The 13746-nt window shown below is 40.5% G+C and overlaps 1 protein-coding gene and 1 pseudogene across 1 annotated transcript in view; one reads left to right on the forward strand and one right to left on the reverse strand.

The window, feature by feature from the left end:
- The window catches only part of LOC115068674, a 3892-nt pseudogene extending 3408 nt beyond the window's left edge, over positions 1–484 (reverse strand).
- Gapvd1 (GTPase activating protein and VPS9 domains 1) overlaps positions 1–13746 on the forward strand; it is a 105692-nt gene that overhangs the window by 44667 nt on the left and 47279 nt on the right. The window contains 5 exon segments of the mRNA XM_017796194.2: positions 851–985; positions 1130–1319; positions 6191–6351; positions 9612–9741; positions 11692–11817. Of these exon segments, the coding sequence (XP_017651683.1) occupies positions 851–985; positions 1130–1319; positions 6191–6351; positions 9612–9741; positions 11692–11817 (742 nt within the window).

A 13746-nucleotide genomic window follows, 5' to 3' on the forward strand; every position in this document is an offset into this window, starting at 1 on the left:
TATAAATAACTCAAATGTTGTGCTGGGTATGGTGATACATAACTATAGTCACAGCATTTAAAGGCTGAGTTAGGAAGATTGCTGTAACTTTGAGTCAGACCTGGGTACAGTAGAAAGTATGAGGCCAGCCAGGGTTACCTAGTGGGATTCTGTCTAAAAAAACAAAACCAAACAGGGCCTACAAGATGGCTGAGTGGGTAAAGGCCTCATGACATGAGTCTGATCCCTAAAACCCACGGGATGGAGGGAGAGAACTGACTCCTACAAGTTGTCTTCTGAGCTCTACACATGCACTGTGGCATATGCACACACACACACACACACACACACACACACACACACACACGAGATTGAAAAAAAAATCAAGTAAAGCTGTTCATTGCTACTCCCTCATACCTCATATTTCTCTCCTCTATTTCTTCTTCAAAAAGTTCTTGATGTTACCAAACTTTTGTATCAACGAATTCCTACCTACATCTCCCATATTCCACATCCCTCCTTCCTTTTCAGAAATGCTAGGTGGCATAGTATATATGTATGTTCATTTTGCTTAAGATTATTGTGTATCAATATATAAAGAGCTGCATTTTAAAAATGTTGGTTTTAAAATAATTTTCATGAAATTAAATTTTTTGCATGTGTGTCCACCTTGATCAGAATTTGGTTTTGAGATGGGCTCTCTCTGTATCCCCCAGTTAGCCTAGAACTCGTTCTATAGACCAGACTGGCCTTGATCTTGATCTTGCTGGCCTCTATCTCCCGAGTGCTAGGAAAAAGGCATAGTCCACCATGCTTGACTGTTCCAGTATTTTGAAGGAAATAATTTCATTTTGATCTCTTGTTTTAACAGAGCTGTGTTGCTGCTTTCCTTGATGTTGTGATTGGGGGCCGTGCAGTGGAGACTCCACCAATGTCCTCTGTTAATCTTCTGGAAGGATTGAGCAGAACTGTGGTTTATATAACCTACAGTCAGCTTATTAGTCTGGTAATGCTTTATTCTTTAGTAGAATTTTCTTTGAAAATTCTCTTAGCCAAGCATGGGCAGAGTCACAGATAAATACATCATGTGAGAAGTATATATTATTTTTGAAGAATGTATTTTACTAGTAAATGTCCTTACTTTTACAAGGTGAACTTTATGAAGAGTGTGATGTCTGGTGATCAACTGAGAGAAGACAGAATGGCTCTTGACAATTTACTGGCAAACCTGCCCCAGGCTAAGCCAGGGAAAAGCAGCAGTTTAGAAATGACTCCCTACAGTACTCCTCAGATGTCTCCAGCAACCACTCCAGCCAATAAAAAGAATCGATTACCTATAGGTAATGAGAACATTTCATGTTGCAGTTTTTCTTTAAACTTAATATGTCTTCAGGATTGGAGATGTGGTCCATTAGTTTGCCTAGTATGCTGACTCCTGGGGTTCAAGCCCCAGCACAGCTTAAGCCAAGTGTTGTGGCAAATGAGTATAATACTAGCAACGAGAAGGTGGAGGTGGATATCAGAAGTTGAAGGTCATCCTTGACTACACAGCAAGCTCTTAGCAAACCTGTGTTACATTAGACCCTGCCTTTCAAAAAATAATTATATTTAAACTTTATTTACTTAGTTTTTATTTATCTTCATGCACAGAAAATTTATAGCCTGTATCAGACACTGGATAAGTCCTTGACAAGTGTTTCATTTAATCCATATAAAGATTCTATCATGATATGATCACTGTCTTGCACTCGAAGGTCCTTATTAGACCCTAGAGATACAAAGACCATTAGGATCTTTGCCCTTACTCTCAGGCTAATCGATGAAAGGCAGTTGGGGAGGACAAGAGCAGTGCCCTTCCTAGTATTGTGTTCTGGTGGAGATAAGCATGGGATTATGGGATCCTAACTCGGCCAAGAGGTGGTGGGATGGAGAGGCGTGCAGCCTGCATTCTCTCCTGAGGAGTAGATGGGAGTTAGATTTAAGAAGTGGGAGAGTGTTGAGGCCCAGGAAACAGGGCTGTTCTAGTACCTGCTTATGATGAGAGACTTGTCATAAGTGATCATTGTAGTTTACACATTGTTTTAGGTTACCTGTGTTTTCTCAGAATTCTGCTGGGGATTGAACATTGCCTTGCACGTCCTAAGCAAGTACTCTGCCACCGAGTCACATCCCCAGCTTAACTTCACATGTTTTAAGAAGAGGACTTCATTTTAGCTTCCATGAACTCAATTGTTACAAACACAGTTTGTTAAAAATTAATATGCTTTCTTGGGAGGCAGAGGCAGGTGGATCTCTGTGAGTTCAAGGGCAGCCTGGTCTACATAGCAAGTTCTAGGCCAGCTGGGGCTACAGGGAGACCCTGTCTCAAAAAAGACCAAAAAAATTTTTTAAAATTTGTCTTTTGGGGCTGGAGAGATGGCTCAGTAATTAAGAGCACTGGCTGTTCTTACAGAGGACCTAGGTTCAGTTCCCTATACCCACATGGTGGCAAACAACCATCTGCAACTCCAGTTCCGGGGAATCCAACACCCTCTTCTGAGGGTGCATTGTATGACATGGGTGCATTTACACACATGCAAGCAATACAGTCACAAATAAAAATAATAAATTAAAAAAAATTAATATGCTTTCATTCACCGTACTATGGATTTATATCAACAGGAATCTGATGTCAGGTTTTTGACTTTTCTGTACTATCCAAAATCATCAGATTCATAATTGAAAATAGGAAAAGTGGTGTTGGAGAGACAACTCAGCGGTTAAGAGCACTGACTGCTCTTGCAGAGGACCCGGGTTCAATTCCCAGCACCCACATGGTGGCTACAAACCATCCTTAATTCCAGTTCCAGGAGAATCTAAAGCCCTCTTCTGACCTCCGGGGCATTGTATAACACGGGTGCACTCACATACATGCAGGCAATACACTGGTGTGGTGGTGCACACCTTTAATCCCAGCACTCGGGAGGCAGAGGCAGAGGCAGGCAGCTCTCTGAGTTCCAGACTGGCCTGGTCTACATAGTGAGTTCCAGGACAGCTGGGGCTACAGAGAGACCCTGTCTCTAAAAGACCAAAAAAAAAAGGAAAGGTGATACTTAGCAAATTTTTTTTTTTTGGTCTTTTTGAGATAGGATCTCCCTGTACCCCAGTTGTCCTGGAACTCACTATGTAGACCAGGCCGGCCTAGAACTCACAGAGAGCCACCTGCCTCTGCCTCCCGAGTGCTTGGGATTAAAGGTATGCACCACTACACTGGCTTATTTTTATTTTATATGTATGCTTGTATTGCCTGCATATAGGTAAGTGCACTGTTGTCATGCAATGCCTATGGAGGTCAGAAGAGGATGTTGGATCCCCTAGGACTGGAGTTACAGACAGTTGTAAGCTGCCATGTGGGTGCTGGGATTTGAACCTGGGTCTTCTGCAAGAACAGCCAGTGTTCTTAACCACTAAGCCATCTATCCAGCCCCCAGCAATTTTTAATATTATGGGTTATGTGTACTCTAGTAGCATAAGGAAACATTATTTTTGGTAGAGCTATTTTTTCCCAGTGTTTATTTGCTGTGCATTAGTTTTTTTGGTTTTTCATTTCCTGTCATGCAAAAATGTTGTTAGACGGATTTAGTGGAGAGTAATTTCAAATGATTGTTCATTATTTGTATGGTCATGTGACCTTGTTATTGCAGTTATTTCATGTTTAAAAAATATATCCAGTGTTTAGAGGGTTGATTTTTTTTTTTTTTTTTTTTTTTATTTAATGTTTTTGCAACCCAGGACAACAGTTAGCAGCCATCACTGCCTGGGATTCCTCAGCCACCAATCTTACTGCTCATATTCCTCTAGTGACCCCATTTGGTGGGTAGTAGGCTGTTCTTCCTTCTTTCTATAACTGTACTTAAGAAGTAGTTCATATAAATATGCTTCATGTGCATGTTGCTTTTGTTTCCTATAAGTTGCTACATGAAATTTGATCACTTACATTTTAATAAATTGTAATCCTAAAGTTTGCTAAGTTCATAGAGCCGCTCATGAAGTTGATCATAAGTTCACAATTCAGTAGAAGGTAGGGAGGGCATCTTGGAAATTGGCGTGATGTGAATTCAAATGAAAATGATTAGTGAAAAAAATTAAAAGTAATTAGTGAAGAGGAATTGTTTATATTTCTGCCTTTCTTCATGGAGGTCAATTTTTTCTCAAAGTACAATTGACTTGTTACTATTGAGTGTTTTTGCTTTATGTCTGTACTTTTGGTTATTTTGTACTATCAGAGAACATCTACTTAGCATATAATTATATTGAATTTTATTACTCTGTGAGGGAAAAGTGAAACTTCTTGTAGAAGACCAAAATACTTAGAAAAATTGTTACAAGAAATTAAATCTTCAGTGTTCAAAATTTCTTAAACAGCCTGGTATGGTGGCACATGCCTTTAGTCCCAGCACTCGGGAGGCAGAGGCAGGTGGATCTCTGTGAGTTCAAGGCCACCCTGGTCTACATACTGAGTTCCAGGCCAGCTGGTGCTACAGGGAGACCCTGTCTCAAAAAAGACCCCCCCACACCAAAATCTTCTTAAATGATATAAAGAATCTGCATACCTTTAATCTGAGCATTCAGGAGGCAGAGGGAGGTGAATCTCTATGAGGTCGAGGCGAGCCAGAGTTACATAGTGAGACCTTGTCTCAAAAAAAAAAAAAACAAAAAAAACTACACACACACAGAGTGTGTGTGTGTATGTGTGTGTGTGTGTGAATATGTATATAATGTGGGGCCAGGGGTAGATCAGTGATAGAATACTTGCCTAGCGTGGGCAAGACCCTGAGTCCAGTTTCCAGCACCAAAAATAAATAAGATTTTAAAAAAGAATCTATATAATGGATGGAGAAAAAGTATTACTTGTAGGATTGGCAAGATGACTCAGAGGGTAAGGAACTTGCCACCAAGCCTGGTAATTCGAGTTTGATCCCTATGATTTACATGGTGGAGAGAGAGAATTAACCCTTATAAGCTGTCCTCTGACCTGTACATCAGTGCTATGGCTAGTGCCAGGTGTACACACACAGACATATAGACATAGAAAGATACAAGAAATACATGAAAAGAGAGAGGGAGAAAGTATTACTGGTAGGGAAAAACCAAAAATAATTAAATCTTTAAACAATTTTTACATTTATTTACTTATTTTGTGTGTGCATGTGTATGTTGGATATGTGCCACAGTGCATACGTGTGGAGGTCAGAGAACATGTTGGGGGGGTCAGTTCTTTTTACCATATGGGTTCTGGGAATCAAACTCAGGTCATCAGGCATGGCAGCAAGTGCTTTTACCATTGAGCAATCTCATCAGCCTGAATCTTTTATTACTACAGAATGTTTTAATAAAGCAGAAAGGAATCGTTTTTACAGATAACGAAATTTCTTTGGTATCTCTGGAAAGGGACCAGTGTATTTTAGGAGTGAGAGTTATTCTTTCAAAAACTGACGCTGGTTTTGCCAACAGTTTTTTAATTAGTTTATTGGGCATGGTAATGGATGCCTGTGATTTCAGCATCCAGAACACAGAGGCAGGAGGATAGTGAGTTTGAGAGTACTCTGAGCTATGTAGTGTAACCTGTCTTTTTTTTTTTTTTTTGGGACACACTGTCTCCTCTTAGCCCCAGCTGACCTGGAGCTCACTATGTAGATCAAGCTGGACACAATCTCACAGAGATCTTCCTCCCATTAAAGGCATATGCCACCATGTCCAGCTGGGCCCCTATCTTAAAAAATGAAGACAAAATGTTACTTGATACAGTTATTAGATTTCCACATGAAAGTTTGTAACACTGTAAGTTCATTTATTAGCATGGGAGACCTATAGCTTTTAAGGCATTCATAGGAAAATAAAGTGTCGTATAAGTTGAGAAACAAGGTAATGCTTTTCTTGTCAGCCAGAGTCTTAAATTGGGATGCATTTGCTACATACAGATGAGAACAGATATGGCACTTCCTGTCCAGTGGAGGTGGAGCATTAATTCTGATTAGTAGTTTTGAAAGAGAATCTGTATTAGTTATCAGAGAGTAATTGGGAGGATCTAGTGTTTGATTTTTCCTATCCATATTTTTACCATCATCTTTTATGCATGCATAAAAGTTCAACACACAAAAAAATACATTTTTTGTATTCAGTGTGCCATTTTCTTTATTTGACTTTTTCTCTTAATTATTTTATTTGTTAGCAACTCGGAGCAGGAGCCGAAGTAATATGCTAATGGACCTACATATGGACCATGAAGGATCTTCTCAAGAAACCATCCAGGAGGTACAACCAGAAGAGGTGCTGGTCATTTCCTTAGGGACAGGTCCCCAACTTACTCCAGGGATGATGTCAGAAAATGAGGTAAGAATGTATTGCTACATTTAACTTGCACCTATCAATGATAGGAAATTTAAGCCCAGCATGGTGGTACATATCTATAAGCCCAGCATATGGGAAGCTGAGGCAAGAGAATTATGACTTACAGGTCAACCTGGGCAATGTAATTAGTTCCAGGCCAGCCTGGTCTACATAGCAAGACTCTTGTCTGTCTGTCTGCCTGCCTCTCTCTCTCTCTCTCTCTCTCTCTCTCTCTCTCTCTCTCTGCCTGCCTGTCTGCCTATCTATCTCTTTGAGAGAGCTATCACTTGCTTTTAATCAATATTTGTAGCTTTATCTGTTTAGGCTGCTATAACAAAATACTAAGGGTTAAATATATTTCATTTCTGGGAAGATTATTGGTTTTTTTGGTTAGTTATGTTGCTTTGGTGTTTTTTTTCAATGCTGTCTCTCTTGTAGCCTAGGCTGGCCTTGAACTCTGGTTCTCCTGCCTCTATCTCCCAAAGGCTGGGATTGTAGGTATATGCCACTACACCAAGCGTAAAGTTTTACATCAATAGATAAAAGAATGCTAGTGGTTTCTAATGAACAAATATTTATTTCTGATAGTTCAAACATGCCAAAATCAAGGCATGTTTGGGTGTATTCTTAGGGTCTGATTTCTAGTTCATAGAGGCACCAGAGCTCTCACTGTTTTCTTATGTGGTGGAATGGCAAATGAATTTACTTATGCTGATTTTAGAATCCCATTCATGAATGCTTTGCCCTCATGAGCTAATCACTCACCTAAGGCACTGTTTCCAAATACTATTACTTTGGGGTTAGAATTTCCCCACATGACTTTCTTTTAATTTATTATTTTTATTTTATGTGTATGTGTGTATTGCCTGCATGTAGGTAAGTGCACCCGTGTTGTGCAATGCCCAAGGAGGACAGAAGAGGCTGTCAGATTCCTTAGAACTAGAGTTACAGACAGTTGTTAGCTGCCATGTGTATGCTGGGATTCGAACCTGGGTCTTCTACAAGAATAATCAGTGTTCTTAACCGCTGATCCATCGCTCCAGCCGCTCCCACCTCCCTCCCTCCCTACCTCCCTCTCCACAGAGTTAGGCTGGGCTCCAGGTCTTTATATAGCTAAGGATAACCTTGAACTCTCTGTTTTTTAGTTATGTGTGTATGTGTGTATGTACTGAGCCATCTCACTAGCCCAGAAACAACAGCATTTTATATTCAGTAGTGATGGCTTCTTTTTCAAGAAAATTCATTACTGGCTTGGAAAGAAGTCATGGTTTATATAAAATCCAGGTGTGGTAGTTTGTATTTGTAATCCCAGCACTTGGTAGGCAGGAGCAGGCAGATTTTTGTGAGATTAAGTCTAGCCTGATCTACATAGCAAGTTCCAGGCCAGCTGGGGCTACAGGGAGACCCTGTCACAAAAAGACCATAAAAAGGGCTGGAAAGATGGCTCAGAGGTTAAGAACACTGACTGTTCTTGCAGAAGACCCAGGTTCAAATCCCAGCACTCACATGGCAGTTAACAATTGTCCGTAACTCCAGTTCGAGGGGATCTGACAGCCTTTCAGTCCTCTGTGGGCATTGCACGACATGGGTGCACTTACCTACATGTAGGCAATACACGCATATGCATAAAATAAAAAAAATAATAAAATATTTTTAAAAACAGTGGTTTATCAAGTGATGGTGATAGTTGGTAAAGCTGTTTGGGCTGTCGTGTGGCTGGTAGGGAAAAGGATTGTTAAACTACTACACACACACACACACACACACACACACAAGTAATCTGGCAAAACTCTCAATTAGCTATTTTGGAATTCTGGGATATAGTAAAAATCAGCAATAACAATAACAGAAAGCAGTGAAATGCTTTAATGAAGGAAAAAAAAAACTGAATTTTATTGAGAGGTCTGTGACATTGATTCTTACCCTGTTACTAGCCTCTTCTGCCTGCCTTGCAAACAGCAATGTGCATTCCTGTGTAGTTCGCTGGTATCCCGAAGAAGCACTATAAAGCTCATTCTCAGAAATTTTGTTTTGTATTTCCATTGTTTGTAGGTTTGAGGCAGTGTCTTATGCAGCCCAGAACTACCTGGAACTCTGTTCCCCCATCTCTGCCTCCCAAGTCCTACCTTTGTTTTGCATGCCAAGATTAAAGGTAGCTTTGACAGATTGTCAAAAGCACTAGAGAGGCTTGAGGGTGTTGCTTGGTGGTATAACATGTGCTTGCATGCAATAGGCCCTGGACTCAGTCTTAGTACCTCCCAAAACAAACAAACAAACAAAAAACCAGCCAAGGAAAATGTTGTGTATTAGTTGCTGCTGCCTGGAGGAAGAAATAAAAGTCTAGGCAAGCAGCCGACAAATGGAAAAGCCTAGGGAAGAGGAGTCGAGGAAAGTAGACACTGGGGAACCCAGGCTTTCACTAACTCTTCCATGTTCCAGGAAATCTAGGCTACATATATGATCAGGAAACACTTTAGAAGACCTATAAGCATATAAGCAGAAAGTGAGAGCTGAGGCAGAGATATGACTACTTGGCTGTGTTGAAGAAGTGCAGTCAGCAGCATATTGGAAAGATTTGGAATCGTTTTGTTTTGTATTCCAGGTATTAAATTGCCAAGTCAGAATCTGGTTGTGGTAACACACACCTCTGATCCAGAACTCAGGAGACAGAGGCAGGAAGATCAGGAATTCATGGCCAGCCCTGGCCACACAAAACAAAATCTGCCAAGACTCACCACTAAGCTGAAGCTGATTGAACAGACTTGAGTGACCACACATGACATGACAAAACCACCAAAGCTTTCTGATTCCCATACCCCTAACTACTGCCTAGTCTATGTGTGACTATTAATTGCTGACTCTAGTAGGATGATGGAAATGCATGGCTGGAGTTGGCTTCACAGATACACTCTTGTTCCGTGAGTTCCATTGGAAAGCTTGATAGACTTTATAATTTGAATTTTAGTTAAAAATCATTGAAAAGCCAGGTGTGGTGGTGCATAACCTTAATCTCACCACTCAGGAGGCAGAGGCAGAGGTAGGCAGATCTCTATGAGTTCAGGGCCAGCCTGGTCTACATAGTGAGTTCCAGGCCAGCTGGAGCTACAGAGATACCCTGTCCCAAAAAGACACCCCCCCTCAAAAAAAGACCAAAGTGATTGAGAAGAGAGAAGAAATTAAATATACATTTGTTGTGGTTTACTTATTTTCTCATCAGTAGTCTTTCCTTTGTCATAAACTAAAATTGAATTTTATTTTTCAAGGTCCTAAACATGCAACTTTCGGATGGAGGACAAGGAGATGTCCCTGTTGATGAAAACAAACTCCACGGTAAACCTGATAAAACCTTGCGCTTTTCCCTCTGCAGTGATAATCTGGAAGGCATATCTGAAGGTGAAGGGTTACTTCATTGAGAGAGTGTGTGATTCAAGTAATATTTTGTTTTGTGTTCTTTAAAGGAGCCTTATAAATAAGCCTTCTGTGTCTCTAAGGAGAGTAATGAAATTTTCCTCTAATGAGCATTAACAGTTGGTTGTAAGAATGTTTCCTGAATAAAATTAAGATTGCAAGAGGCCGTTGGTCATATACAATGAAGACAATTTAAATCTTTATTCAGCGTTAAACAGAATAACAGTAGGTTTTCTCAGTATTAATGTCTGCGAAAGCTTATAGAGCTCCTTTAGAAGGATGTAATGCATGTACAAATGGGGAGAGATGGACTTCCTAGTATTTCAGGATGTTGTGCATAGTCCTACTGTTTTGTGTTCCTTTATCCACACACACATGCCTTTATGAATCATACCCCTGAGTAAAAGGCAGTTGAAGGCTGAAAGAATTGAGGGCTCAGTTGGTAGAATGCTTACCTGATGTCCATGGGTTTAATTCTCAGTAGTGTGGGGCTGGGGCAGGGGGAGAAACTGTAAGCTGGATTCTGAAGTAAAAGTGTGTCATTCCCTATATTACAATGTTTTGTTTTATGAATACAGTTCAAAAGGATTATTAGAAAATATAAATATTACTTTTTTCTCTAAACTTTCAGAAAATCACTTCAATAATATATGTTTAATCTAGAAAATATAGAAAAGAAATAAAATCTGGGGGCTGGAGAGATGGTTCAGTGGTTAAGAACACTGGTTGTTCTTGCAGAAGACCCACGTTTGAATCCCAGCACCCACATGGCAGCTAACAACTGTCTGTAACTCCAGTTCCAGGGCATCCGACAGCCTCTTCTGACCTCCGCGGGAATTGCACGACCCGGGTGCACTTACCTACATGCAGGCAATACACACATACACATAAAATAAAGATAATAAAATAAAAAAAAAGAAAATCTGTAATTTTGCATTGCTTTGTGGTTAATATTTTGTTGTATTTGTAGTAAAATTAAGTTTGTGATGCTTTAGAACCTTTGTAGTTTAATAACATGCCATTAATGTTTGCCTTTGTAATTTGCATTCTTAAATAACATGATTTTAAATGGACTTTCCCTTTAACTTCAAGTAAGCCTGTCAATTTATTTCAGCATTCTTTTGTGAGTAGATAGGTGGATTACTTCTGCTTTTTAAATACTGCAATAAATTCTACAACAAGTAACCTTAGGTTAATTCTTTTATTAACCTTGTTAGTAATTTATTAGTTCTTTTTTTGGAAAAATATTTTACTTTATGTGTATGCGTGTATTGTCTACATGTAGGTAAGTGCACCCATGTCGTGCAGTGCCCACGGAGGTCAGAAGAGGCTGTCAGATCCCCTGGAACTGGAGTTACAGACAGTTGTTAGCTGCCATGTGGGTGCTGGGATTCGAACGTGAGTCTTCTGCAAGAACAACCAGTGTTCTTAACTGCTGAGCCATCTCTCCAGCCCCAATAATTTATTAGTTCTTTAAAATAAGTTTCTAGATGCAAAACTGTGGGCCCAAACAGCATCTATATTTTAAAAGAAATAAGTTCAATATTAAAAACATTTTAAGCCAGATATGGCAGCACACATTTGCAATCCCAGGGCTCAGAAGGCTGAGACAGAAGGATTGAAGGTTTAAGACTAGCCTGGGTTTCAAACTGAGACCTTGTTTCAAAACAAATTAGAGTCGGGCGTGGTGGCACACTCCTTTAATCCCAGCCTTCGGGATGCAGAGGCAGGCGGATCTCTGTGAGTTCAAGGCCAGCCTGGTCTATGTTGTGAGTTCCAGGACAGCAGGGCCTACAGAGAGACCCTGTCTCAAAAAGACTAAAAAAAAAATTTAGAACAAAAGCGAATCAGTTTTGGTCTTTTCAAAGCATGAGATACTGCAGGATGGCTTTCAGTGTTTAAAAAAGATTGCTCACAGGGGAAACCTCTCTCTAGGTCCTTCCAATCGCTCCAACTCAGTGTCTTCTCTGGACCTGGAAGGAGAGTCTGTATCTGAACTTGGGGCAGGACCTTCTGGAAGTAATGGAGTTGAAGCTCTACAGCTGTTAGAACATGAACAAGGTAAAGTGATGGTGGATACCTTTGTACTTATATTTGCAAGAGAGGTAATATGTTTGCATGTAAGTTGGCTATGTTCGGGACAAAGTTGCATTTATCCATACTTCCTTCAGTTCCTTTTTCTTTTTTAAAAATATTTTATTACTTTTATGTGTACAAGTGTATTGCCTGCATGTACGTAAATGTACCCATATTGTGCAATGCCCACAGGAGTCAGAAGAGGGTGCTGGATTCTGTGGAACTGGAGTTATAGATAGTTGATAGCCCCAGGATCTTTGCAAGAGCAGTCATTGCTCTGAACAGCTGGCTGAGTGATCTCTCCAGCACCCCTCCCTTTTTTTTTGGGGGGGGGGCGTCTTTTTGAGACAGGATCTTCCTGTAGCCACAACTAGCCTAGCCTAGAACTCACTATGTAGACCAGGCTTGCCCGGCTCTCACAGAGATCCACCTGCCTTTGCCTCCCGGCTTTCTTCCTTCAGTTCTTAAAAATGTATTTAGTGCTGGGAGTGGTGGCACACGCCTGTAGTCCCAGCGAGGCAGAGGCAGGTGGATCTCTGTGAGTTCAAGGCAAGCCTGGTCTACGTAGTAAGTTCCAGGACAGCTGGGGCTACAGGGAGACCCTGTCTCAAAAAGACCAAAAAAAAAAAAAATGTATTTAGTACTGGCATGTTGGCACACACCTTTGATTCCAGCACTCAGGAGGCAGAGGCAGGCAAATCGGTGAGATTGAGGCCATTGTGGTCTGTGTAGTGAGTTCCAGGCCACCTGGTGCTACAAGGAGACTGTGACCTCAAAACCTAAAACCAACAGCAGCAAAATGTGTTTAGTTGAGACTGGAGAGATGACTCAGCGGTTGAGAGCATTAACTACTCTTTCTAGAGAACCCAGGTTTGGTTCCCAGCACTCACATGGCAGCTAACACCCATCCTTAACTGCAGTTCCAGGGGATCTAATTCTCTCTTCTGGCCTGTCATACACTGACATGCTGTGAAAACACTCATTCTCATAAATGAATTAATGAATGAATAAATGAAAAATTTAAAAATGTGTTTAGTTTGTAATTGACTTTTTCAGGCTTAAGTTACATGCAATAATATGAATCACTTTAAATTCTGTAATATTTGCTGTCCTTAATTCTGTAGTATTTATGGGATACAGTGATAACTCTTCAGGGCTTAAGGAACTTAGACTAGTAAAATGATGGTACGCAAATAGTTAAAAGTATTTTGGCAGTGTTAAGTGATCCATATATTTGGAAGTATAAAGAGAAAAGCTTATTAGAAGAAAATGTTATCCTGAAAGTGTAGCATTGCATTGGCAGAGGTCAGAGGTAGGTCACCGCTAAAGTGAGGGACCAGCATAAGCAAGTAAAAGTCAGGAAATCATAGTGCTTACTCGGATATTGTGTTCAAAAATAAGTGGGAGCACAGCCCAGTACTTAAGAGGTCTGGAGGCAGGAGAATCAGGAGTTCAAAGCCATCATTATAGCCTACATACTGAGTTTGAGGCCAGCCTGAGTTACAGAGACCCTGCTTGTCTTCTGACCTCCACATGTGCCCTATGGCTTGAGTATGTGTGTGCACTCACACAGACACACAGATACGTGAACGTGCAGATGCACACACACGTGCACACCAAATAAATCAATGTTTAAAAAAAATCTAAAGCTGGGTACAGTGGCTTCAAAATTTTTTAAGAATTAATTGGAAAGAAATAGGGTGAAAAAATAGCCAGCCATGGTGGTTTTAGTCTTTAATCCCAGTCCTCAAGAGGCAGAGGCAGACAGATCTCTGTGAGATTGAGGCCATCCTAGTCTACATAGTGAATTCCAGGTGGGCTTGGACTAGGGGAACCCTGTCAAGAAAAAAAAAGAAAAAAAAAAGAAAAAAAAAACCCAAAATAGACAAAAACGTGAGTGGATCACTAGGGCTA

The sequence above is a fragment of the Nannospalax galili genome, unplaced genomic scaffold (assembly GCF_000622305.1).
Source record: "Nannospalax galili isolate Female #2095 unplaced genomic scaffold, S.galili_v1.0 scaffold290, whole genome shotgun sequence".
Classification (NCBI taxonomy): Eukaryota; Metazoa; Chordata; class Mammalia; order Rodentia; family Spalacidae; genus Nannospalax; species Nannospalax galili.